At 36.7% G+C, this 23989-nt stretch overlaps 1 protein-coding gene across 15 annotated transcripts in view; it reads right to left on the bottom strand.

Annotated features, from left to right (window-relative positions):
* The window catches only part of PTPRD (protein tyrosine phosphatase receptor type D), a 2782277-nt gene that overhangs the window by 45620 nt on the left and 2712668 nt on the right, over positions 1–23989 (bottom strand). For all 15 annotated transcript variants that reach the window (XM_069090737.1, XM_069090735.1, XM_069090734.1 and 12 more), the window contains 2 exons: positions 17241–17360; positions 16565–16719 (listed from right to left, as the gene is read on the bottom strand). In XM_069090737.1, the coding sequence (XP_068946838.1) occupies positions 16565–16719; positions 17241–17360 (275 nt within the window). The remainder of the gene's footprint in view (positions 1–16564; positions 16720–17240; positions 17361–23989) is intronic.

Below are 23989 nucleotides of genomic sequence, written 5' to 3'. Positions count from 1 at the left end.
ATATCTGTAATCTCCATAGGCATTGTGAATATGGCATTGCTGATACAGGCCCACACCTTGTTACTTTGTGATTGGGCAGTGGATCACCAGGGTTTTGATGTTGATGTTCTCTGACCCTGGAGAAGGCTATATATACCCTGATGTGAGGTTTTGTTTTGGGGCTCACTCATGGGAAGAGTTGTGTGATTTGGCCAGATGAGACTCTGGGCAGCTGTTGAGTCCCCTGGCTTTGCAACCTCAGATGCTCCTCTCTCTGGTAACTAACTATGTATGTATGTATGTATGTATGTATGCATGTATGTATGTAATGGTCAGACAGCTGGAAGCCCTGTCTGTTGGTCTGTTTCTATGTCTGTATTTTTTTCTCTGTAACTTTTGTTTGTTTGCTGAAGTTCAGGATGCTAACTTTTCCACCTCAACTAGGTAAATGATATATGTTTAATTAAACTAACATTGTTAACCCCTTTTGAGTTGCTTTCCTTTAGAAAAGCAGATCAAAGAATCTGTGCTAGCAGCCATCCTGGGTATGCCAGCGTGCTTGCTGTTATAGCAAGTCACTTCACTGTGACTTTTCAGTGGCTTGTCCCTCATTCCTGGAATGCTTTCTCTTATTTTCAGCCTCCTTGATTTACCTCCTTCATGTGTTAGCCAAAATCTCAATTCTGCAAGACTTCCCTATAAGATTTACCTTTTATATATCTGGCATATTGACAGTTGGGATATATACATTCAATAGGCCAAGGTCTACCATGATATGTGTATTTTTTTCTATGGGTTTAACAGAGAGATGTGAAACTAACACATTTCCTTTTCCATTTCTTCTCATCATCACAGAATAGTGTAGTTGGCAGAATTATTTCTCCATTTGATATAGAAACATGTAATTTTAGTGACAGAAAAACAATATATTCCAAACTGGTCTTTTTACACATTAGAAAATGGACAGTCAGGCATTTAGCTATGGAGCAGAGGCTAGAACATGGCCCCATTTCATTGTTTTCTTTGTTTTGAAGTGCTACCTTCTCCACCTTCTGAATTTCTTTTAAGAATGTGATGCCTACCCCCAACTCTTTTCGCACTATGCAGAGTAGTACCTTGTGTTGTGATATATATCAGTGTTGCATATATGTCAATAGCCTATTTCCCAAGCTAAGTTGTCAATCCCTTAAGGACAAGATCTAGAGTCTGAAGGTCAACTAAACACCATCTAGTCTAAGTCCATTATAAATGGATGATAAAATGACTGAGCTTCACAGAAATAGACATTTAAATATATATATATATATATATATTTTTTTTTTTTTAAGCCCAATGCCTTAATTTTATGACTAATCAAACTGAGGGCTAGAAACAGTTGTCCAAGGTAACACAAGTTATACATCAGAGCTGCTACTGTGACCACTTTTTATATTCTACTATGCCTGATATTGGAAATATTTAACGTGTGTGTATTGGCTGGTTGAGGGATTATCAAAGGTTGATAAATGTGATTCATGATATCATTTTGTCAATTATTTAATCAATCTGAAAATATTTATTAAGCATTCTCCTGTCTATAAGATACTGTGCTAAGTGCTGGAAAAGTGAAACAGAGAAAAAAAGGAAACAATTCCTGCCCTCAAGAAGCTCACATTCACATGAGGGAGACAATACATATACATATAAATATATGTAGTAATGATAATGATAATGATGATGATGATGATGACGACAACGATGATGATAGTTATTTATATAGTACTTTAAGGTTTGCCAAGTATTTTGCATGTGTTATCTTATTTGATCCTGACAAGAATCCTGAGAGATAGGTGCTATTATTATCTCTATTTAATAGATGAGGAAACTGAGAGAAGTTTATAGAGGTCAAATGACTATTGTACAGGGTTACATAGTAATGTATCTGAAGTAGGATTTGAATCCAGTTCTTCCTAACTGCAAGTCCACCACCTAGCTGATTACCAAATAAATACAATGAATTTATGAGAGGAATTGCACTGGTAGCCTGGGAGATCAGGAAAGGTAGGGGCATAGAAGAGGAAATAAGTATTTAGATAACACCTACTATGTGTCAGGCACCATATAAAGCACTTTCCAAATATTATCTCATTTGGTAAGTGGTACTTTGTTTGGGTCTTGAAGGAAACAAGGGATTCTAAGACTTGGAGGTGAAAAGGGAGTTCATTCAAGGCATGTGGGACAGTCTGTACAAATTCAGGAGAAAGTATTGCTTATACAGAATATCAAAGCTATTATGGCTGCACTGCAAAGTGTGAAGAGGAGAGTTATTTATATGAAGATGAGAAAGGCAAGGAGGGGCTGGGTTGTGAAGAGTCTTAAATACCAAACAAAAGATTATATATTTGATCTTTGAGACAATCAGTAGACAGAGCTGTTTGCTGAGCATGAGGGGGATAGAGAAAAGGGATAAGAGGGGCTAATCTGATACTGAAGGTAGCTGGGATCAAGGGTGTAAATTCAAGGGTCAGCCACAGAAAGGAGCGCTTTATCAGGCACTGAAGGAAAGGAGGGAATGCTGGGGGATGGTTTTAAAGGGCTGTGAAAGGAGAAGGGGTTGTCAGATAAGGAATGATGAAGAACGAATTCTTGATGAATAGTCTTTATATTCTGAGGAGGTAAAATATAAGGTAAAGCCTTTAGCTGAGAGATTGAGGGGGAGATGCATTGTTGGATGCTTGAGAGGAAAGAGAAATTGTTTAGGAAGATCTATGTAAAGAGTGGGGTAAGGAAATAATTAGAGAAGAGTAGAAGGATGCCTTGCTGCACTACAGGTCCAAATTGAAACGACATAAAAAATTTGTAGTGGAATTAGTCTGTAAGAGCTTCTCCACCTTTATTCACACAGAATATGTATGGTAATAGTGAAGGCAAATAGTGGAAAGAATCCAGGGTTGAGGTGTGGCAAAGCATTAGAGGTAACAGTGTAACAGAGTAAGGGGACGGAGAATTAAGGGTAGGGGCTGAACTGGTTTACTAAGAGGTTGAGAATGGGATAGGAAGAGAGTGGTCATAGTAGGGTTGATGGCCTGGCAAAATACGGAATATATCATGGTGAAGATAAAAAATATATTTGTGGGAGTAGGGCATAGGGAGAGATGTAATTATACAAGATTGCATTAGGTTCAAGAAATTTCAGTTACTGGTTATAGAAATGAAATCAATTGTAGATGATGACAAGGTCAAGGATGGGGCCATCTTTGTATATAGCTGGAGTTTGACTTTCTGTTTTTACAAGCTGATAAATCAGAACCAGACTGAGAAGAATGCTAGCACCCCATTCTGTATATACCTCTTCCTTCTGCCCCCCCTCACCCCCAGCTATTGACATATTCTTCTCCTGACAGAATTTAAGGGCAGAATTCACCTTAATAATTTTCACTTACTGAAATATCAATAGTGCCATCAATAAGCCTTGGGATGACTAAAACTATAAAAACATGACCTGCAGTACAGAAAAGCAGCTGTGATACCCCTGAATCAAGAAAAGATGAAGCATATATGAACCAAATTTCTGGTGATTGGGGACTTAAAAAATTGGTACCCTTGGAAATGTAGCTTCCCACCCCTTACCAAAATCTCCAGGACTTATACCCAGAATATAGATCATAAGGTGCTAGAGCTGGAAGTAATCTCAGTGGCCATCTACTCTAGCCTCATCATTACTTTAAAGTCAAATCCTTATTTCCCTGCTCCCATTGCTTAGTAAAGAAGCTTTCAAACACAGCTGTACTTAGATATGATCACACTGTATATATATATATATATATATACACACACACACACACACATTTTGGGCTGGGGAACATTGTGGATAGGAAATTGAGGAAAAGCTATGGTGAACAATTTAAGAAATACTGTATTTATTATGCATGCAACAAAGAAACATTCTTAAGAATTACATCCAAGGGGAATGTCTACTATTATTTCTGATATTTTAAATGTGCTTATTTCTAAGCCTCTAAGCAGATATTAAAAATGACAACAAAGCTTCTTTTAACTCTACTACTTTTGCAGTCTCTTATTGAGTTTTGGGAAATGCTTGACTAAGCCTATGAGTTTATTATTGGGTACTACAAACCAATAAGTTTCAGTTGAATTGAACCAAGATAAAAAGTGAATTTCAGAACACAGTATATAAGAGAAAATGTCCTGTGACCAGGTCTTTTGTTTTCTAACACATAGGAGAAGAGATAGAAAGAGAGTGGTCAAAGCCTTGGAGGGAATGCCAATGGCTTGCCTTCACAAGTGATCATCATAGGATTGGGGATCATTCCTTTTTCCCAAAAATGTTAAAAAGCACCCCTCTAACTTCAGCCTTGAAAATCTTCCTTGCCCAATAGGCTAAGTTTAGGAATTAAGTTGACAATTTCTGTCTTTTTTTTTTTTTTAGCAGTTGGGGTTAAGTAACTTGCTCAAGGTTACATGGCCAGTTATTTTGTGTGGGTGCTAAGTATCTGAGGCCGGAACCGATCCTGGGACTCCCAACTCCAGGGCTGGTGCTCTTACTCACTGTGCCACCTGGCTGCCAAAGGTTGACAATTTCTTTTTTTTTTAAAGCAATCGGGGTTAAGTAACTTGCTCAAGTTAACACGGCCAGTTATTTCTGGGTGTGGTGCTGAGTATCTGAGCCCACATTTGATCCCCAGGTCACCCCGACACTGGAGCCAGTGCTCTTACTTGCTGAGCCACCTGGCCGCCCCAGGTTGACAATTTTTAATGTAGATAGATTCTCCAATATATAGATGTATAAATATATGGATTGATGGACAGACAGATAAATAGATGAGAGGAAAGTATAAATGCCAAGATTTGGCAACAGATTAGATATGTAAGATGAATGAAAGTGAGCAGTTGAGTATGACACTGAGATTGTGGGCATGGTTACCTGGAAGGATGATAATGCCTTTCACAACAATAAGGATGTTTTAAAGAAGGGAAGATCTTTTGGGGGGAGGAGATTTTTGGCTTTGAACATATTGAGTATGAGAAACCTACATCTACTTCTGCATATGTATTTAAAATACATCTGGTAAACAGGGCCTAAAGATTATAAAAGATACTAGATCTGGATATACTGATTTGAGAATCATCTCCACAGAGATAGTAACTGAACCCATGGATCATGCTGAGATCAGATAGTAACATACAAAAAAAAGCCTTGGGGCACTCACTATTAGTGATCATGATACAGATGATGAACAAGCGAAGGCAATTGAGTTGGACAGATAGGACAATCAGGAGAGAGTAGTGTCATAAAGACAGAGAGAGGAAAGCTTCTCCAGGGATGATCTGCAGTATAAAAAGTTATAGAACTAAAAAGGATGAGCATCGAGAACAAGCTATTACATATGGCATTTAAGTAACTGGTAAATTTGGAGAAGGCAGTTTTAATTTCATGATGAGGTTGGAAGTTAAATTGCAAACAATTTATAAGAGAGTGTCAGAAGAAGTGGAAGCACTAAGTACTGACAGCCTCTTCAAAATGTTTAGCTAAGAAAAGGAAGAGTGAAATAGTGTAATAGCTAGTGGGGATGGCTGGATCAAATGAATTCTAGGAATGAGAGAGACGTAAGCATGTTTGTAGGCAGCCAAAAAAGAGTCAGTAGATAGAAAGAGACTGAAGAAGAAAGAGTGTAGGGATGATAGTTGGCAGTGGGCAAGCTTCTGGAGAGAGCAAGAGAGGATAGGATTAAGGGTCATGTGCAGGGCTTTGTCTTGGTAAGGAAAATGGGCACTTCATCAGAGATCTGAGGTTAAGAGGAGTTAACTGGGCAAGATGTCTAAATGATATCAGATGAGGAGAAAAGGGAATAAGGAAGTACTCTTGGCAAATGGTTTCAATATTTTCAGTTGATGTATGAGGTGAAGTACACATCTAAGCATGTGGGTAGCTTGAAGAGAGAAGGGATGGCTGAGAATAGTTGTTGTGGAGAAGAGTGCAAAGGGTCAAATGTACTCAAAGCACTTTGTAAATCTTAAAGCATTATATAAATATCAGCTTCTCTTCTTCCTCCTCCTTGATACCACCAGCACCATCACCATCGTCGTCGTCATCATCATCATCATCACATCACTATTTCACTCCTGAGGCCTCTATTTCTAGACATCTAGAGGAATATTAGAAGGGCTATCATTAAATAGAGAATTTTTAAAAATATAAGTGTAAAACTTTTTTTTTACTATTTAGTTTTAGCTAAGTATATGAATTTTAGAGAATAACAGCTATTAGGGACTAGAAGTACCATAAGACATTATGTGGTGACTGTGGCAGAGTCACTTGGCCTCCCTGTGCCCAATTTTCCTCATTTCAGAATAAGGATCAAAAGAGCATAGAATTTAGGATAATACTCATGTTCTTCTTCACTGGTAGTTGTGCAATGAGTACTCTGGAAACCTTGCATCACTAGACAAATTGTGCTATCATCCACCACCCTAACTATCTATTTTAGCTTCCTGCCTGGAAGGCTGGGTAGGCAACATCCCCATCTTATAAATGAGAAAACCAAGGTTCACAGAGGATGACTTGTGCAAAGTCACAAAGCTAGACAGTGTTGGAATAAGTTCAATGATCTTTCCAGGATGGGCACAAACTATTTTCTCTCTTTTTTATAACAAGATTTTTTTTGGCAAAGTCATGATACCTGTTCTTTATGCTGGGTGTAATTCCTATTCTATTCAGTCAATCAACAATATTTAATGAATGCCCATGTCATACAGAACATTACAGGAGATGTTTGAGAGCAGATTTCTATTTTATCTTCACAGGATTGAAGATACTTCTGAATGAGTAAGTTTTTTCAAATTCCTACTTTGAGCACAAAGATGATCCTGTTAGGGGTTTTAGACTTCAGTCCATTAATTTAGAAAAAAATGTTTTGGGAGAATTTTTCCATCCCCTATTATGTATATAACCCCTCTAAGGAATGATTCTAATGGGAAAATCCCTCTCAGGTAATTAGAGAATAGCTTATGGAAACTTGGAGGGTTTATCCAAAAAGGAAATTGCAAATTACTTGGTCACCAAGTGTTTAGTATAAGCAAAAACCTGGAGGCAACATAGCATTAAAAACTATACCATACAAAGTCCAAAGGGCTAAATTCAAATTTTAGGCCTGCTATTTATTATCTCTCTGACTTGGGACAAATAATTGCTCTCTGTACCTTGGTTTCTTTGTCTATAATATGGGAGAGATTAGACTACTTCATCTCTGCTCTTTTCAGATCTAAATCTTGGTTGGTCAATAGAAGTTATTCAGCTGATGTTTGTGGTTTGAGGTTTAAGTATCCATGAACATGGATAAGAAATAAAAATGTATTTTTGTCCCCCTACCTCTAACTGAAATGTAGCATTTCTTTGAATTATTTTAAAATACTATTTTGAGAAGGATTCATAGGTTTGATGAGATTGTCAAAGGGGTCCATGACACTCAGAAGATTAAGAACATCTGAACCAGAAATAGAACTCTGCAATAATTTATGCAAGAACAAAATACCACAGTAGCCTATATCTAAAACTAACTCCATGGAAAAGGCCTGCTTGGGAAGTACTGGTTCATTGAGGCCACTCATCATAATTCTCCCTTTTTATATATATATATATATATATATATATATATATATATAATTTGGAACACTCCTACCTGGCTACAAGAATGCATGTGAAACAAGGTACTATTGACCTCATGGACTGCACAGAAACCTGAACAGTGATGGATACAGGAGAATTATTAAAACACCCAGAAGTTGTGCTTACTATTGAGGACTTTGGAGAAATTGGATAGGGTTGAAAGGACAGCAGGTAATGAGATCAAAAAGAAATTGAGGTGACTTTGACACTTCTTTCTAAAATTTGTGACAGGTTTTCTTAGGTCTGGATAAGAATATGAAAGAATGTCAATGGCAATTATTAAACAAAAAAACAGACTAAAATTTTCTAGCCTGGGAAATAACTTTTTAACCAAGAGGATTTTTCGAAATGTGTTTGAAAGCTGATGGGATTAGGGATTCAATCCAGTAAACTGAAAACAATGAAGCTTACAGAACCATAGAATATTCAGGCTGGGAGGGAACATCCAACTCATCTCTTCTAGACTCTGCATTTTAGAGATGATGTATCTGAGGCCAGGAGCTAGGACTGGAAAGAACATCCTTTGGACCCTAGCTGTGGCACCGCTAGTTCCAGCAACATTTTTCGTGGTATGTATTGTACCTAGAGGAATGAATTTCTTTTCCAAGAATTGAACTTCAGCTACTATATTTTGAAAGCTAAGTAAGAAAAGGCATTCAAGTGCCTTTTGGATTTTCTCTGGTACTCTAATGGGGGTTGGATCACATATGTATTTCTGAGTTGGAAGAGATAGTTTCAGCAGCTGTTCCTTAGAATCTTCAACATACCTTCTCAATTCTACTCGCCACTGAGAAGAGTTTAAAAATACTCTAAAAATTGTTTATTTATGTGGAAAATTTTAGAGTTTTGCTTTGTTGGATTTAGGCATATAACAAACATTGTGTGTGTGAAATATAAATGATTACAGCAGATGGCACGGTCAGAGTCAATAGAATTGTGTGCACAAGAAATAGCTCAGATCCCAAACGAGAAGTCTGAATTACTATAATTGTAATATAGCTACAGTAGAATGGAGAAGGTCATTTACATTATGTTGACAAATATAGGGGCAGATTCTTATCCTGTGAAATTGCATTACATAAAAAAAAGAGAGAATTCAGTGAATAGTTAGCAGCGGACAATATACCATAAGTGATTTTTAATTCTATTCCAGCACAAAAAACAATACCAACAAATTTCTTTCTCTCCCTACTTCCCACTTCATTCAAAAGAAGGGACAACAATAGCATCTGTTACACTTGGCTAGCATCTGAGATGAGGAAATAGCTTGTGAATGACAAGCATACAGGATCCCTTACAGAAAAAGGTAAAACGTTGGAACCAGAGAGATACCAAAGGTGATGTACCACTACAAATGAGGTATAAATAGCCTATTAGGGAATGTCAATTGATTTAGGAAATAATTTTCAGTGGCATGGGGTGGTTGTCACCAACATGATTCCAAGCAAAGAGGACCACATTGTTTCCTGGCATCTTCCCATCTCTCTTTTCATTTATATTTCTAGCTTTCCCCCCAAACTCCTAGGAGTACCTTTATGCTACTCCTCAACTCCACTTCCAGTTGTTAAAATTCCTCCACTGTGGCATCCCTACTGAGACATATTCTCTCCTAAAGTGGTTCAAGTTGCTAAACTGGTTTAATTTCACCTCCTTTAATGCCCCAAACCTCCCATTTCCTCAATGGAACTCAGTAAGCATCAGGTATGTTATTATGTGTAGTGCCTTGCATAGGCACTTAGAAATACTGAATTGAATGAGAAAGGTTATGTGGTGAAAGTAATTCACAATAAGTTGTGAATTGTAGTGATGATGAAAAGAACTGTGAACTAGTTATCAAAAGCCTGGTCTCTGCTCTTCCCTTAAACTAATTTTGTGATCTTGGGCAATAAAATGAGGGCTTTAGGTTAAATGATCTATAAGGTTTTTACAGATGTTTCTTTGTGAATAACTTGGCACAAGTGTTAAGTGCATTTTTAAAGGGTCCTTCCTAGTTGCCCTTTGTTGGTTCAGTCTCAGTTTCCACATTCTGCATACCATATGAACCATGGTCAATTTCTTGGAACTCAACTTTAGAAAGGTTCTCAAGTGTGAACTACATTAGGAACACTTTAAATGCACCAAAAGAAAGAAAAATGCCTATGAAAGCTATAACATAAAAGGGTTATGGAGAAGACTATTCAAAAAAACATAGTTTTGCATGAAAACTAGTAGAATTCTTAATTCATCTTTTGAAAAAGTTTTAGTCATTAAATCAACTCAAGTGAGAAATTTGGAAGCCTTTAAATTCTAAATGGACAAGATAACCAATTCAATCACATGTTTTCTACTTGTCTAGATATATTTTGAACCATATAATCTGGGTGTTTTCCACAATGGAATATGGAAAGGTTTATCAGCTACATGTCCATGGATGGACAAAAACATATTGGGTGGTTTTGCAGACATAGGAAAGAAAATACATTTCCATATGTAAAATGCTGAATTCCTCAAAAGGAGGGTGAAGCCAATGAGGAAAGCCTCTTCTACATATATAAAACTCTGCACTTTAAATATAAAACAAAAAGTATTAGTGATCATGACAGGCACAGTACAGAAGAACAGCGATCTTTGTAAGTCCTTGACTCACTTTATTCATTACATGATATTCAATTTACTTCAAATCAACACATTTATTCATCGTTACTTTATTAATTAAACAAGTAAGTCCTTCCTATCTAGTAATTCCCTGTATAGTTCAGTGTTTGGCAAGTCCTTTCAAAGCTGGCTCCAGGCTACCTTTCCAGTCCCATTTAACCTTTATGTTCTATGTTACAGCCAAGCAACCTAATTTCTCTTCCCAAACCCACTACTCCATCTTCTGCCTCCATGACTTTAATAGGAGGTCTTAGAATTCACACAAGGTAAGCTCCTTGTGATAATTTCATTTTTGTATTTGTAGAAGCTAACACATTTCCTTGTACACAGTAGATGCTTTTTACATGTTTGTTGAATTTAATTTAATTCACAAAAGTCACTTTGCTAGGCAAGAGAGATACAAAGACAAAAATGACCTTCGTCTCTTAAAATCCTTCAAGGCTTAGCCTTTGTTACATCTTACAGGAAATCCTTCTTATTTCCTCTAGTTGTTATCACTTTCCCCTCTGCTTAAATTATCTTATATTTATTTAACTGTATGCATGTTATATCTTCACAGTAGAAGGTAAGCTACTTACTTAAACATTTCCTTTTGGCTTTCCATTGGAATAGAATAATGGGACTTTCACTCATCCATGATCCTGAGATCATTTTGGTAGGTGTGATATTTTGAACACTAATTAAAATTTATGAAATTATATGAAGTTTAATAAATTTATGCAACTCATTTTGTTAGAAAAATTCTAACATACAAAAAAATTTTGTCGTAGCCTTTAAATTAATCACTTAGAGTATATATAGCTATCTGTTCGTTTTCACAATGGGACTATTGATTCTAATTTTTTTGATTCCCCTCATTTGAACTGTCTTTAACAACAGTGGTACGTCCTTTTGAGCATTCTAAGGGGTGATCAGACGTAGTCTTTTACGGGTAGAATTGTTTTCTGAAAGCAGTTAAGAATGACTTAGATCCAAATGGGATGAATAGTCTGAATGATTGAGCAGAATAATGCTTTTCTGGTTCAGAAAATTAAAGTGTCTCAAAAGTAAGAAGACTAATTTTATGGACTATCATTCATAAAGGTATCAAGTAATTTCCAAAACTGGAAATGTCTAAAATTTTACAAGTAATGGTAATAGCATTGGATACGTATCAATTACCACACAACTCAACCTACAATGATGTATGTAGACAGTGCTTTGTATACTAAAAGGTGTTATGTTCAAATACAGACATTGGGCTTGGAGGAGAGGACTTTAGCAGGTGGGGTGGAGAGCATCACAATGGCCTTCAAGAGTTTTAAAGGCTGTCTTAAGGAGAGAGAGATATTTATTCTGTGGGTCATAGAGAGTTAAACCAGGAGCAATGGGTAGACACTGAAAAAAGACAAATTTGGGGTTGATGTGAGAAAAAAAAATGCTAGCAATTAGAGTCTTCCAAAAGTAGAATAGGGCCAGTTTGAGGAGGGATGGATTTTTCCTTAGTAGAGGGCCTTACAATCAGCCATGAGCCATGAGGTTCCTTACCAGATATACCATGGAGTAGATGCCCACTAACGATCCATCCAACCTTGACATTCTGTCATTCTCTTGAGTTTTTAAAATTGCTGTTATTATTTTCAGGCTCAAGTGGGTTAATTTATGTTGAATTAATTATTGTTTAATAAATGCGATACAAATGGATAATATCATCATGTCTGTCTAGCCCATCAAAGTGGTTACTTTGAAGAAGGAGAATACTCACATTGGATGAACAAATACATTATATTTGTTTTATAAAAGTTCCACTATCACATAGTAAGAATTCCCATTAGTAAGATCGTGTTTTATTTAATATCACAGAAACAGCTACTAACGTTTCTCTAATGTTCTGAAAGCAAAGAGTTGTAACAATTTCAATTCCTTTCCAGGAAATATTTTATTCTGATGTGATCTGTACCTGCTTATTTATGCTAATCCAATTTGAAGAAGAAATGAATGCATCTCCTTCCATCATTAATGTGTATACATTAGAAATGAATGCTACTATTTAAGTTCCTCATACTTAATAAGAATTTTTTTCTGACAGTGGGATAAATCTATTCAAAATTCTAGAAATACATATGCTTGTTTTTGTACCATTACTTGGTTTCAGGAACTAGTAATATACTTTTTTTTGATGATCAGTTATATATAAAAAGAACAGAAGTGAGCTTAATACATTCCATGTGGTACAATTACTTTCCTAAACTTAAAAATGTTCCCATTAATAAGGATATACCTGGGACATTTGATCTGATTCTTTATCCAGAGATGCTAGTAGTCCTAACAATACTGTCTTTCATGTACAGAACACTGGCCTCTCATCTTACTTGTTTTACACATGAAAATGAATTCCAGGTTTAGAAATAATTGAGTCCACAGTTCAAGCTTGTCAACACCCCAAATCCATCACATATTCTGGTAATATTTGCAGTCAAAAGAGACACTTGAATGGAATAAATTAGGACAAGACTCAGGTAGAAAAGTTAAAATGCACACACAAATATGCATTGTACCCTTCTGTAAATGGCACTCACTGGTGTGTTTTATATTTACTGTTAGTTGTAAATCTTCTTAAATCTCTTTGAACTTCAAAAGGGCATTTTCCTTTTTGTTGGACTAACTTCTCATGGGTAACTAAATAAGCTCCTAATATGAGTTAGTTTCTTAGATGTGACCAGATACACAAAAGAATATTAAACAATGTCAAGGAGATGTCTCAATACAAAGGGATGGATGATGCATTTTTTGGGGGTGCTCACTTTTGTGATGCATTGGTACTACATTAATTTTTCAGAATAACAAAGCTAGTATATTATGGATCAAACTGTACTCTGTTCTGTTGTTCTGTCCTATTTCTCCCTCTCTTCTCTGAAAGTTAGGCTGGTTATGAATTAGGAAGAGTTTGGGAAAAGTTTCTTTAGTCTACCATTGGAAAATAACCACTAGGATGCTGAAGAGAGAACAAAGAACTCCTGTTCAAAAGATCTGATGTGGGGACCTTTGATTGTCCTAGGCTTAACCATTAATTTTAGTTCACAACCTAATGTGCTTCAGAAGGAATGTCTTTTCAGAGATATTGCTCATATGTTACATACTTCATCCCTTTGCTTTTATTTTATCTACTTTTCTCCATAGGCACTCATTACCTTCAAACTGGAACATTCAATTGTCCTCCAGAGACCCAAACTGTCACTTCTCTCTAGAGATCTGGATCCTGCCACCAAGGCTTCATGTTCAGTCAAGCCTTCCTCCACCATTTACATGCCCTAGATGGCTAAAGTTGGTTCAGAAAATGGGGGAGAGTAGCCCTCACTCTCAACAAGTAGAGTAGAAGGAAGCTGGAACCTCTAGTAAGTTTTCTTATGGCAACAATTTTATACTATTAAGGCAGACTTTCTCTACGATTTTAAATCTTACCCATCTTAAGATTGTCCTCAAATGGCTGAGAAATTAAGAATTCGGTGACTCAGAAAAAATCTTTCCTTCTTAAGAACTCTCAAAATATTTCCCTATCCCCCCATATGCTATTATGACCTTCTATTTTGCACAATTATTTGTAAGAGACTTTGTTTTCATGCTGTATGGTAAACTCGAGGAGGAGAATGATGCCTTCTTTATGTTTCTGTCTTTCCCAGTGCTTAGTACAGTGTATAGGGTATGTACTTAAGTAGATGCTTACTGAACTGAACTGAACTGAACTGAATAATGGATTAAATTGGCCTTTGTGGTATGTTCTTGGAACCTAACCATTTAGAATACTACTTTTGTATAAAAATGTGCTGCAGGTTCCAAACAGCCAACACAGAAATGAACTTTAGAATCATAACTCATTAATAAGTTGGAACCTATTCCTATTTCATGTTTGCCTTACCTTCTATATAAAAATTATTTTCATTTTTTTATTAAAAAATCAATTAGTCTCTTATCCCAAACCTTAATCTTTCCAGTTTCTCTGGGCTTCTTGTTTTATGCCTTCCTTGGGACTCTTCCTTGCCCTTGAGTGCTTTTCAGAATTATTCTTTTCATTCTTATTGGCTCTTTTTACTCTCAATATATTAATTGCTAGATAGGAGACATAATCCTTAGATATACATTAATTTTTCCCTAAGTGCTTTCATTTCCCCCTTTCTGCCCTTTCCTTTCTTCCATTCCTTGCTCCAATCTGATTCCTCTGAAAATATCCTACCTTCTTATAAAATCCACTTGGCAGAGATATTACCCTTTGCTTTTAAGCTGTTCATTTGAACAAAAAAAAGGACATAACGGTGAAATTTCCTCTGAATTCCTACAATGATTATTTTATCTGTTCTGCTGAAGCTAATGCTAAAATTAAAAATTTGTCATTTACACTGTTGCCTCTTGCCTAGTTACCTCTTCTCAACTGTGCCAAAGATAATTTAAATAGAGAAGATTTCACCGTTAGCATTTCAGAGATCACTGTATCACAGAAATTTTTATAGTAGCAGCAAGGACCTTGAGGCCATCTAGTCCAACTGGCACCTAATCAATCATGTAACATTTCCAAGAAGTGGTCAACTTGACCCTAGCCACAACTAGTAATATTTATCTTTTCAGGTTCAGTTCCTACTTCTCTGACTATAACATTGTAGTACCCTTTGCTAGTTTTTTTTTTCTTTCCTTCCTCCTGCTTCCTCTATATGATATCTCCTAAGATGCTTGTGACTTGGGCCCTTACATCTACTCCACCTACACTTTCTCCATTGGCAATTCCATCTACCCATATGTCTTCAATTACCATCTCTATGTAGAGGTCATTTCCATTTGGATGTCCCATTAGAAACTCAAACTCCCAAATGTTCACAGCTAAATTCATTCTCTATCATTCAACACCTGGATGCCCTCCTAACTTTTCTATTTGTGGTGATGGCACCACTAGCTTCTTGGTCTTTCAGCCTAGAAACCTCAAACTTTTTCTTTTAAATTAATGATGACGTTTTTTTTTACAATAGACATTTGAAGATATCTTTTCCCCAGCACCCTATACTTTCACCCTCCCCCCCCCCAAATTCCAATATAGTGACCACATGATAGAGTATACAACAATCAGTATCTGTAGTCTCCCATTTCTCTGCTGGGAAGGCAGGTATGTTCCTAAGAACCATTCTTTCTTCCCCAAATTCAATCATTTAACAAAAACTATCAATTTGACTTCAGAAATAGCTTTTGAATTCATATCATCCTTTCTACTCTACTCCATGACATCTTAGTTCAGACCCTCATCTCTCACTTAAATTAATTATATTGTTAATTAAATATTAATTAATTGTATTATTAATAGCCTACTAATGAATTTTGCTGCCTCCAGTTTCTCCTCCCTCCAATGCATTTTTCATATTGTTCTATGCTTCATACTATGGCAAGATTTTTTGTAGGGTTTGCCCCCCCTCCCATATCTCTCATTATATATAACAAGGTTTCTTAATGGAGGGCCTATGGATACCCAAGAGGTCTCTGGATAGATTTCAGGAGGTCATGAATACTTTTTGTACCATTTTAATGCCGATTTTTTTTCAATACAATTGGTTTCATTTGTAATTTTATAGTATGCAGGCACTTAAAAGCATTATTCTTAGAAAGGGTTTATAGGCTTCAGTAGACTGACAAAGATTAGAGATGCCTAGCCCATAGAATGAAATGCAATCTCCTCCTGGCAATTCAGGCTATCCATAGTCTGGCTTCAGTCTGCCTTTCCCAGTTGATTTCATTCTACTCTTCTTCATAAAGGCTACGATCCAACTATGCTGGCTGACAATTCTTTAATTCTGTTGTACCATTTCCTGCTTTCATTAGTTTTCCCAGAACATCCTCTACATGTCTGCCTGTTGAATTGCTTTTTTTCATTCAGTACCCAACTTGTATCTTACAACCTCCATGAAGCATTCTTTGTTCCCCTGAGCTACAATAGAATCCTCCCTATTTCTCTTAATTCTCACTTGGATTTATGTTATCTTCTTAGATTCCTGAAGAGGCCTACCTACTATAAGAAATTAACAGTTTGATCTGCCCTTCAGTAATGAACTTCATTTGATAAAAAGAGAGATACACAAAGTACCCATGTTCTTAATTTCAAAGTCTTTATCAGATTCAATATACTAATATTTTGTGAAAAAAAAAAACAATGTTCAGTGTACCCATTCAACATCTTAGTTATCGATTAGGGCAAAATTAAAATATAGGTAACTATCTCTCTTTTTGAGGCCTTCTCTTGGCTGCATCTATAAACATCGACATGGGGCTTACCTGCAGTGAACAACCATAGGACCAGCATCTGGAGGGTTACAGGTTTTGACTCGTCGTAGGAAAGCTAGGAAAGGTGTTGGATGCTCTGGTACCCCATGATCTGGCCACGCTGTAAACTGGAACTGCCTCACTTCCCTCTTCTCACTTGAACCATTCTGTTAAATGAGAACACGTTAAAATTTCCATTTTAACCAAGACCATTTCCCAAACCTTGTACTCCAATGAGGAAGAAAATACCCGAAAAGACCTGAGAGTCAATGTTGGTAATGGTTATATCTCTATTAGTAACAGATATTCTTTTGGAAGTTCAAGTAAACAACAAAAAAAACTGCAAACATCTTCTAGGGAAAATATTTCTTAAGAGAAAGAAAATGCATTTTCTGGTTCAAATATCAGGAGAGCTCCTATTACATCTCTGAAGAGGAGCTGGCAAAGAATCTGAGTTCTGCAGCTAATTCTTCATTCAAGTAAACTTTTGTTCAGAGCAAGAGCTCCATATTTACTGTGATAAACCTCCAGACAAGGAGAAAAATTGCACAGTGATAGTGGAGGAATTATTTCATTCTTCACTGTTGCCAGTGGGATCAAGATTTAAGTAAAGCCTTAAGAAATCTGATTTCTCAAAAGAAGCTTTCTTTAAATAACAGAAAAGGGAAGAGGAAGGGGAAAAACACACCTTGTAAAGTGCAAATGTTCGAACACAGTATGTTGCCAATTCCACAGTATCTAGCAGTGTCACCTGAATCAACCCATATGTTTCTGTGCCTCTGCTGGGCCAATACTGGTCACATTTAACCTGCAAGAAACATGAACTATGTTTATACCATATATTCATCAGTTTCCATTAACTTTTTCAAAGTCAGGTAAAAGTAAATAGACTAAATCTGATTTCTTGCAATTTGTGTTTTAAAAGTCTTTGCTGTTTTATTTCACATTAGACTTTTTTTCCTCACTTCTTTCTGGAATGCTTTTTTTTTTAGTCCCAATACAGGAAAATTGCTCCTTTGGTGCCAGTATAAACCAAATTTCTGTATCAGGAATAATACTGAACAGTGAAACATTCAGTTGCCCTGGAGAAAAATAAAATGCAATTGTTGACTAAAATAAGCAGAAAAGTAGTTAAAACTTTGAAGTACTATAAAGAAAAATATAATTTTGTTCTCAGTTCAGTGTTATGAAACATATCAGGAAATTACATTCAGGCATTAAAATATATGGTTGGATAGATAAAGTACTCATCCATCAAATTTTAAAAGACATAAGTCATTACATCTTGGGCAATCACAATTTCCAAATGTGCTTGTTTGGAGAAATGGTGAAATAATTTGTAAATCTATAAAATGATAATGCTCAATATAAGAGTGTGTTTTTTTTTTCCTGAAATGAGATGATTTGTTTTGGTTACAAAGAACATTTAAATCTGTGATGTGAAAAAAAATTACTAGTTCTTCAAAAAGAGTCTCAGGGGATCCTATAAAACCAATGTGAGGTTTAAATAATTTAAAATCCTGTTACTTGAGATGAATGATATAGAGTTTCCATTGAGAGTCTGAGCAAAAGCTTATAAAATACATTTAGACCAATTAGGCTGATGTATGGCCAAAAAGTGTTTGAAATGCCTCAAATATGCTGCATTCATACTGCATGTCTGTCATATGCTGAAGTGGACAAAAAATAAAGAAGATAGATAGATTGATCGATCAATCATGGACCAGAATATATCTGTCCTTTTTAGTTCAGATCAAAAGAAAAATAGGGAGGCTAACTGACCCAAGATCAACTGAGGCTGATTTCCCTTGCTTACATTTTATTTTTCTGGATTTTAGAGGTACATGGGATCTTAGAGACCATTTCTTCCAACTCTCGACTCTGAAGAGCAAAGTAAAGCTAGAAATGTTAAAAACATTTTTGTCCAGGGTCACATTGATAGTAACTAGCAGAGTTAAGATTCAAATGTAGGTCCTCTGACTTCAGATATATCATTTCACTGACTTCAGATATATCATTTCACTGCTATTCATAGTGACATAGTATGGTTGGAAATAATTTTTTTTCTCTTTGAAAATAAAAGGGGGGGCAGCCAGGTAGCACAGAGAGTAAGAGCACCGGCTCCAGTGTCAGGAAGACCTGGAAATCGAATCCCGGGCTCAGACACTTAGCACCCACCCAGAAATACCTGGCCGTGTAACCTTGAGCAAGTTACTTACCCCAATTGCTTAGGGGCGGCCAGGTGGCTTAGCGAGTAAGAGCACCGGCTCCAGTGTCGGGATGACCTGGATCAATCTGGGCTCAGATACTCAGCACCACACCCAGAAATAACTGGCTGTATAACCTTGAGCAAGTTACTTAACCCCGATTGCTTAAAAAAAAAAATGAAAGGGGCTAAAATAATTATATGTGAGGAAAAGAAATAGAACAGGACATAATAGAAGTTTTGTATTTTTGTCCAGGGGAAAAAGGTCTTGAGTGAGACAAGCTTTTCCTTATAGGGAATATAAACATTGATAACTCTCTGTGAATATTAGGATTTTTTTCTGATTCTGTAAGCCAAAGCATCTGGTCTTCAAAGATGTCAAAATATTTCTTCAGGAGTTAGTAGGCTATATTAAAAAAAAAAAGTGGAAAATTTCATCCACCAATCATGCTTGTAGGTGAGAAGCAAGAAACAACGATACCAGTATACAGCTACGTAACAAATCAGAAGCTGAATTTTTAGGTCTTTCTGAATTCTCTACCTTTATTCTTACCACTAGAGTACATGGTCTGAACTATTAGTAGGATTACCAAAAGACAAAACAAAAACCCAATTTTTTTCAGTTTTTCATGTACTTGAAAAATATGGAAAATATTGTCCTGTGGTTTAAAATTTGCTTAACTATACTTAACATGCTCTAGAGCAACTAGATGACATGGTGGATAGAGCTCTAAGCCTGGGAGGCAGGAAGACTTGAATTCAAATGTGACCTAAGACATTTACTAGCAGTGACTCTGGTCTAGTCTCTTAATCCTGTTTGCCTCAGTTCCCTCATGTGTAAAATGAGCTGAAGAAGGAAATGGAAAATTTTTCTAGTATCTTTGCCAAGAAAATCTCAAATGGGGTCACAGAGTCTGACACAACTGAAAAAGACTGAATAACAACAACTTATATGTTCTACAATTAAAAAAATAATTAGCATGAAGAAGACAAATCTTTTCACTTAATACTGAAGAACAGCTCATGTCCTGGGAAGGAGTAGACTGAACTTTTTCTATAAAATGATCCAAACCCTGAACCCTGAACACATTATCCAACATGGATGTTCTCTGGCTACCAAAGTTGTTCTTCCCTATAGGTAACATTTTGTGTTATCTGAGAATATTTAGTAATACCTATTCATTCATTCAGTAAACATTAAGGGTCTGCTATATGCTAGGGCCTTCCCTCTGAGAGTACCTTTCGTTTACCCTTTATCTCTATATATCTTGGTTGTAAATAATTGTTCACATATTGTCCCCCCTAGGTGGAATGGGAGCTCCTTCAGGGCAGGAATTATTTTTGCCTTTCTTAATATTCCCAGTGCTTGGGACAGTTTTTGGCACAAAGTGAATGCTTAAAAAATGCTTGTGGACTTTATTTGATTTGTTGACTTGCTATGCACTAGAGACACAAATACAAAAACTCAGGTAACTCTGAAGTTATTTATGTATTAAATTTGTTCATACTTTATGATGAAGTAAGACTGTTGGAAAGAATAATAATCTGCCCCTCTGTGAAGTGAGGTAGGTCAAATTTCTTTTATTCACTAATTTAATTTCTTTCCCTATGAAACTGTTGCAAGAGCCAAGGCTGGGTTGGAAAAGGATTATGTTTCCCAGGATGCTTGGACCCAGAGCACTAATGTTCTTTGGAAGAGAAGGAGTCCATTTCCATAAAGCTGTATGTCCTAAACACAGTTACTGATTGGGGAGTGAATACTTCTGGGAAGATGGAGGAATAATGGAGGTCACTGCCAGGTTTGTGACCATGGAGGGCTATCAAGGATTCCAAAAATGAATGCTGACAGCATCAGGTTTTGTTGTTCCTTTTGTTGTGGGCCTTTCTGTGAAGAGTCATAGTCAGAGAAGATCACGGAAATGACATCCTGGCTGTCAAGAACTGGCAGGCAAGGCCACCTGGGAGGGATAAGTTGTGCCTCAGTCAAGTAAAGTGGGAAGTATCTCGAGTTCATAAGAGAGATGGGCTGTAGATCCTAGCAGAAGCAAGTTTCAAGAAGGGTTGCCAAACAGCTAATACTGAAGTCTCAAACCCAACTCATGCTAGCACAGCAAGACAGTGTGCACATACTTCCATCTGAGGATGCCAACAGGGTTGATACTTTGTGCCACTCTTCAAATATATCTACCATTAACATTTTATGTGCTGAAAATAGATGTCTAAAATTTATGCTTATGAGTTGTATATTAGAGATGAGTATAATAAAGTCCATTACAACTTAAAAAAAAAAGTCCCAATGTTACATCAAGTCCAGTCCCTCCCCAAGATATTGAATACATAATTAGGTAAATTATTAGATAATTACTTTTATTACATAATAATTATTCATTATATAAATAGATAGATAATTATGCTGGTTTCAGGGTATTTCCCCACATAGGGGAAAGAAGCAAGCATTACTACCTCTTTAGAATGTGACTTTAAAGGAAATGAACCCTAGGAAGTATGTGTACATGAAGAGGCATAGATGTTTTTTTCTTTTAAAAAGAAACCTAATTCCCCTTAGCAGCCTGATCGTGAAAAAAAAGTCTATAGAGTTTTCTACCTCCAAAACTTGATGCAAATGAATAGAATTGCCATTTCTATGTATTCTTAAGCAACTACATTAGACTGGAGTAGCACACCTGGACGAGAGCACCTTTTCCTTTCAGGGAATGTTTCAAAATGTACAGTTCTAAAAAGAGTTTTCCTAGAAAACATATTCAGGCACCTATGAATGTGCTGAGATGGGGTCTCACTTGCAAGATTAAAAGCTTCGATCTAAGCTTATTGGAAGGGAGCGACTTTCTTCAGCATACCAGGGCCTTAGTGCTTTCTTCCCTGAAAGCAATCTCTGACGATCTGACACAGGATTCACCTACCTCCATAGAGTTAAACTGGAAGGGGGGAGGGGGCTTAAATCAAGTGACAATACTCCTCTGAGTGTTTCCTTTCTAACTGTACACTAAATAAATCATTTCGGATTTGAACATTAAAGAGGAAGTCTGAAGTGTAGTGAGAAAAAGAAAGGCACAGGAGAACAGGCAAAATGATTTTACTAATTAGCTAATGCAAATGGGCATGCAATTTTCTTTTCCTCCTTCAGTTTTTATTTTTACTCACTCTTTCTTGGAGATGTTCTCCTGAGCTATTTCCTGGGAGAGTTACAATTTGTTAGGCCTATTGCTCATGGATGACTGTTAGTTAAAACAACATCACAACAGCAGCAGAAGCAACATCAACATCACAACAGAAAGGCAGCTTCCAGCTGAGTAGAAGTGAATTGGAAAGTGGGAGTTTGCATATGAATATTGATTTCAGTCATTTTCTGTTTGCTTTTGATATGTTTTTACAAACACATAAGATTTTAGGTTGCATTAGGAAAACACAGTCTCCAGAATGAGGGAGGTGATAGGAGCATGTTAGAGATAGTCGAACTAGCTCTGATTGTTAAATTTTCAACATAAGGTTTTTATACCTCTGAAACTGGAAAACAAGATAAATCAGGGCTTTATCATAATGGTTCAGACTTAAGAAAGTGATGGAGGGGAGGCTAGGTGGTGCAGTGAATAGGCACCCGCCTTGGAGTCAAATCTGGCCTCAGACACTTAACACTTACTAGCCATGTGACCTTGGGCAAGTCATTTAACCGCAATTGCCCTGCTGTCCCCCCTCCAAAAAGCCAAAAAAAAAAAGAGATGGAGAAAATGTTAATGATACATTTTACACCGGTGTGTGCATACTTCCCACCCATCCCCTTATAGAGTTGGTTGTTAAACATTTGCCAGAATATCACTCATGACAGACACAATAGTATGCCCTCCTCACATCACATCTGGAATATTGTGTTCAGTCCTTCTTAGCATACTTCAAGAAAGTCATCTACAAACTAGAGGTTATCCACAGGACAGAGAGCAGGATGATGAGGGGCCTTGCTATTCACATCATAGTAAGAGCACCTGAAGAACCTAAGGTTTAAACTTTAAGCCTTGAGGAGAGAGAGAGGGAAACATGACTGTTTTCTTCAAATATCTGAAAGATTGGCAACTGGAAAGAGGATTAGAATTATTCTTCTTGGTTCCAGATGCAAGACTGGAAACAATGTGTGGAAACAGCAGATGTAAGGACAAACTTCCTTACAATTAGAGCTATTCCAAAGTGGAATGAGTGAGATGTATTAAGAGGTATTAAGTTTTTTCACACGTGGTCTTCAATTAAAGGTCAGATAAATCCATGTCAATGATGTCATGAGAGGCTTCATGTTTAGATACAAGGAGGACTGAGCTTCCTTCCAAATCTAAGCTTGTGTAATTTTGTGAAAGTCAGGTATACTAGAGTCATTAATGATTCCTTTAAGACTATGTCCTCCATCAAAATGACTATGTAGCAGAATGTTCCACCATTTTGCCACCTTAATGACCCATGTGGACCACTGCCAATTCAGTCATGGCAGCTTATATACAGAGAGTGCTAAGTCAACTGGATGTGGGGCAGGGGTGTCTTATTCATGACTAATTACAGACCCTATCTACAGCCTCCTAAAAGCAACTATTATCAGAACAATTATCAGAATACTCTGACCTCATAAAGAACTATTTGCACTCTGTCACTCCATGTATCCATAGTTATTTTCAATAATACACAGACTTCCCTCTTAGCACCAGGGATAACTTCAATGAGCAGTCATATTACTACATCATCCATGGGGGCTTCTTTAGATGGAATTCTTTAAATAGCTTCAGGAGAACTTGTCATAAGAATTGTGTCAAATGTGATTTGGAAGAGGCTGATACTGATATTCTTCTTTCTACAACATAGCTAAACAAGGAACTTTGGAGAGTATTAGAAAGGGAGAGGAAACTATGTGCTCTAAGGCATGTGGAGACAATTCCCTATAAAATCTAAATGAGATGAAGCTGTTAACTTAGCTCCAACTTGGGTGGTTCCCTTTCATGTGGAGGTCACTTTATCATGGAAGTTTAGTGCAGGGAAAAAATACCAGGGTTGAGTGTCTCCCATGTGCCCCAAACCCCTTTCCCCCTCCCCAACACACACACTTCCTAGCTTTGAATCCTTGAGGAAAAATTCATTCATTCACTCAAAAAGTTCCCTTTCTATGCCAAGTGAAAGGCAGTGTGCCATAATGATGGCTTGGAAGGAGACCTGATTTCAAGTCCTACCTGATACATATT

The sequence above is a fragment of the Petaurus breviceps genome, unplaced genomic scaffold (genome assembly GCF_028583685.1).
Source record: "Petaurus breviceps papuanus isolate PSGF00001 unplaced genomic scaffold, PetGlider_PUasm1.0 187, whole genome shotgun sequence".
Lineage (NCBI taxonomy): Eukaryota > Metazoa > Chordata > Mammalia > Diprotodontia > Petauridae > Petaurus > Petaurus breviceps.
The sequence above is the reverse complement of the archived record's forward strand: the minus strand, read 5'-3'. Positions and strand labels throughout refer to the sequence as shown.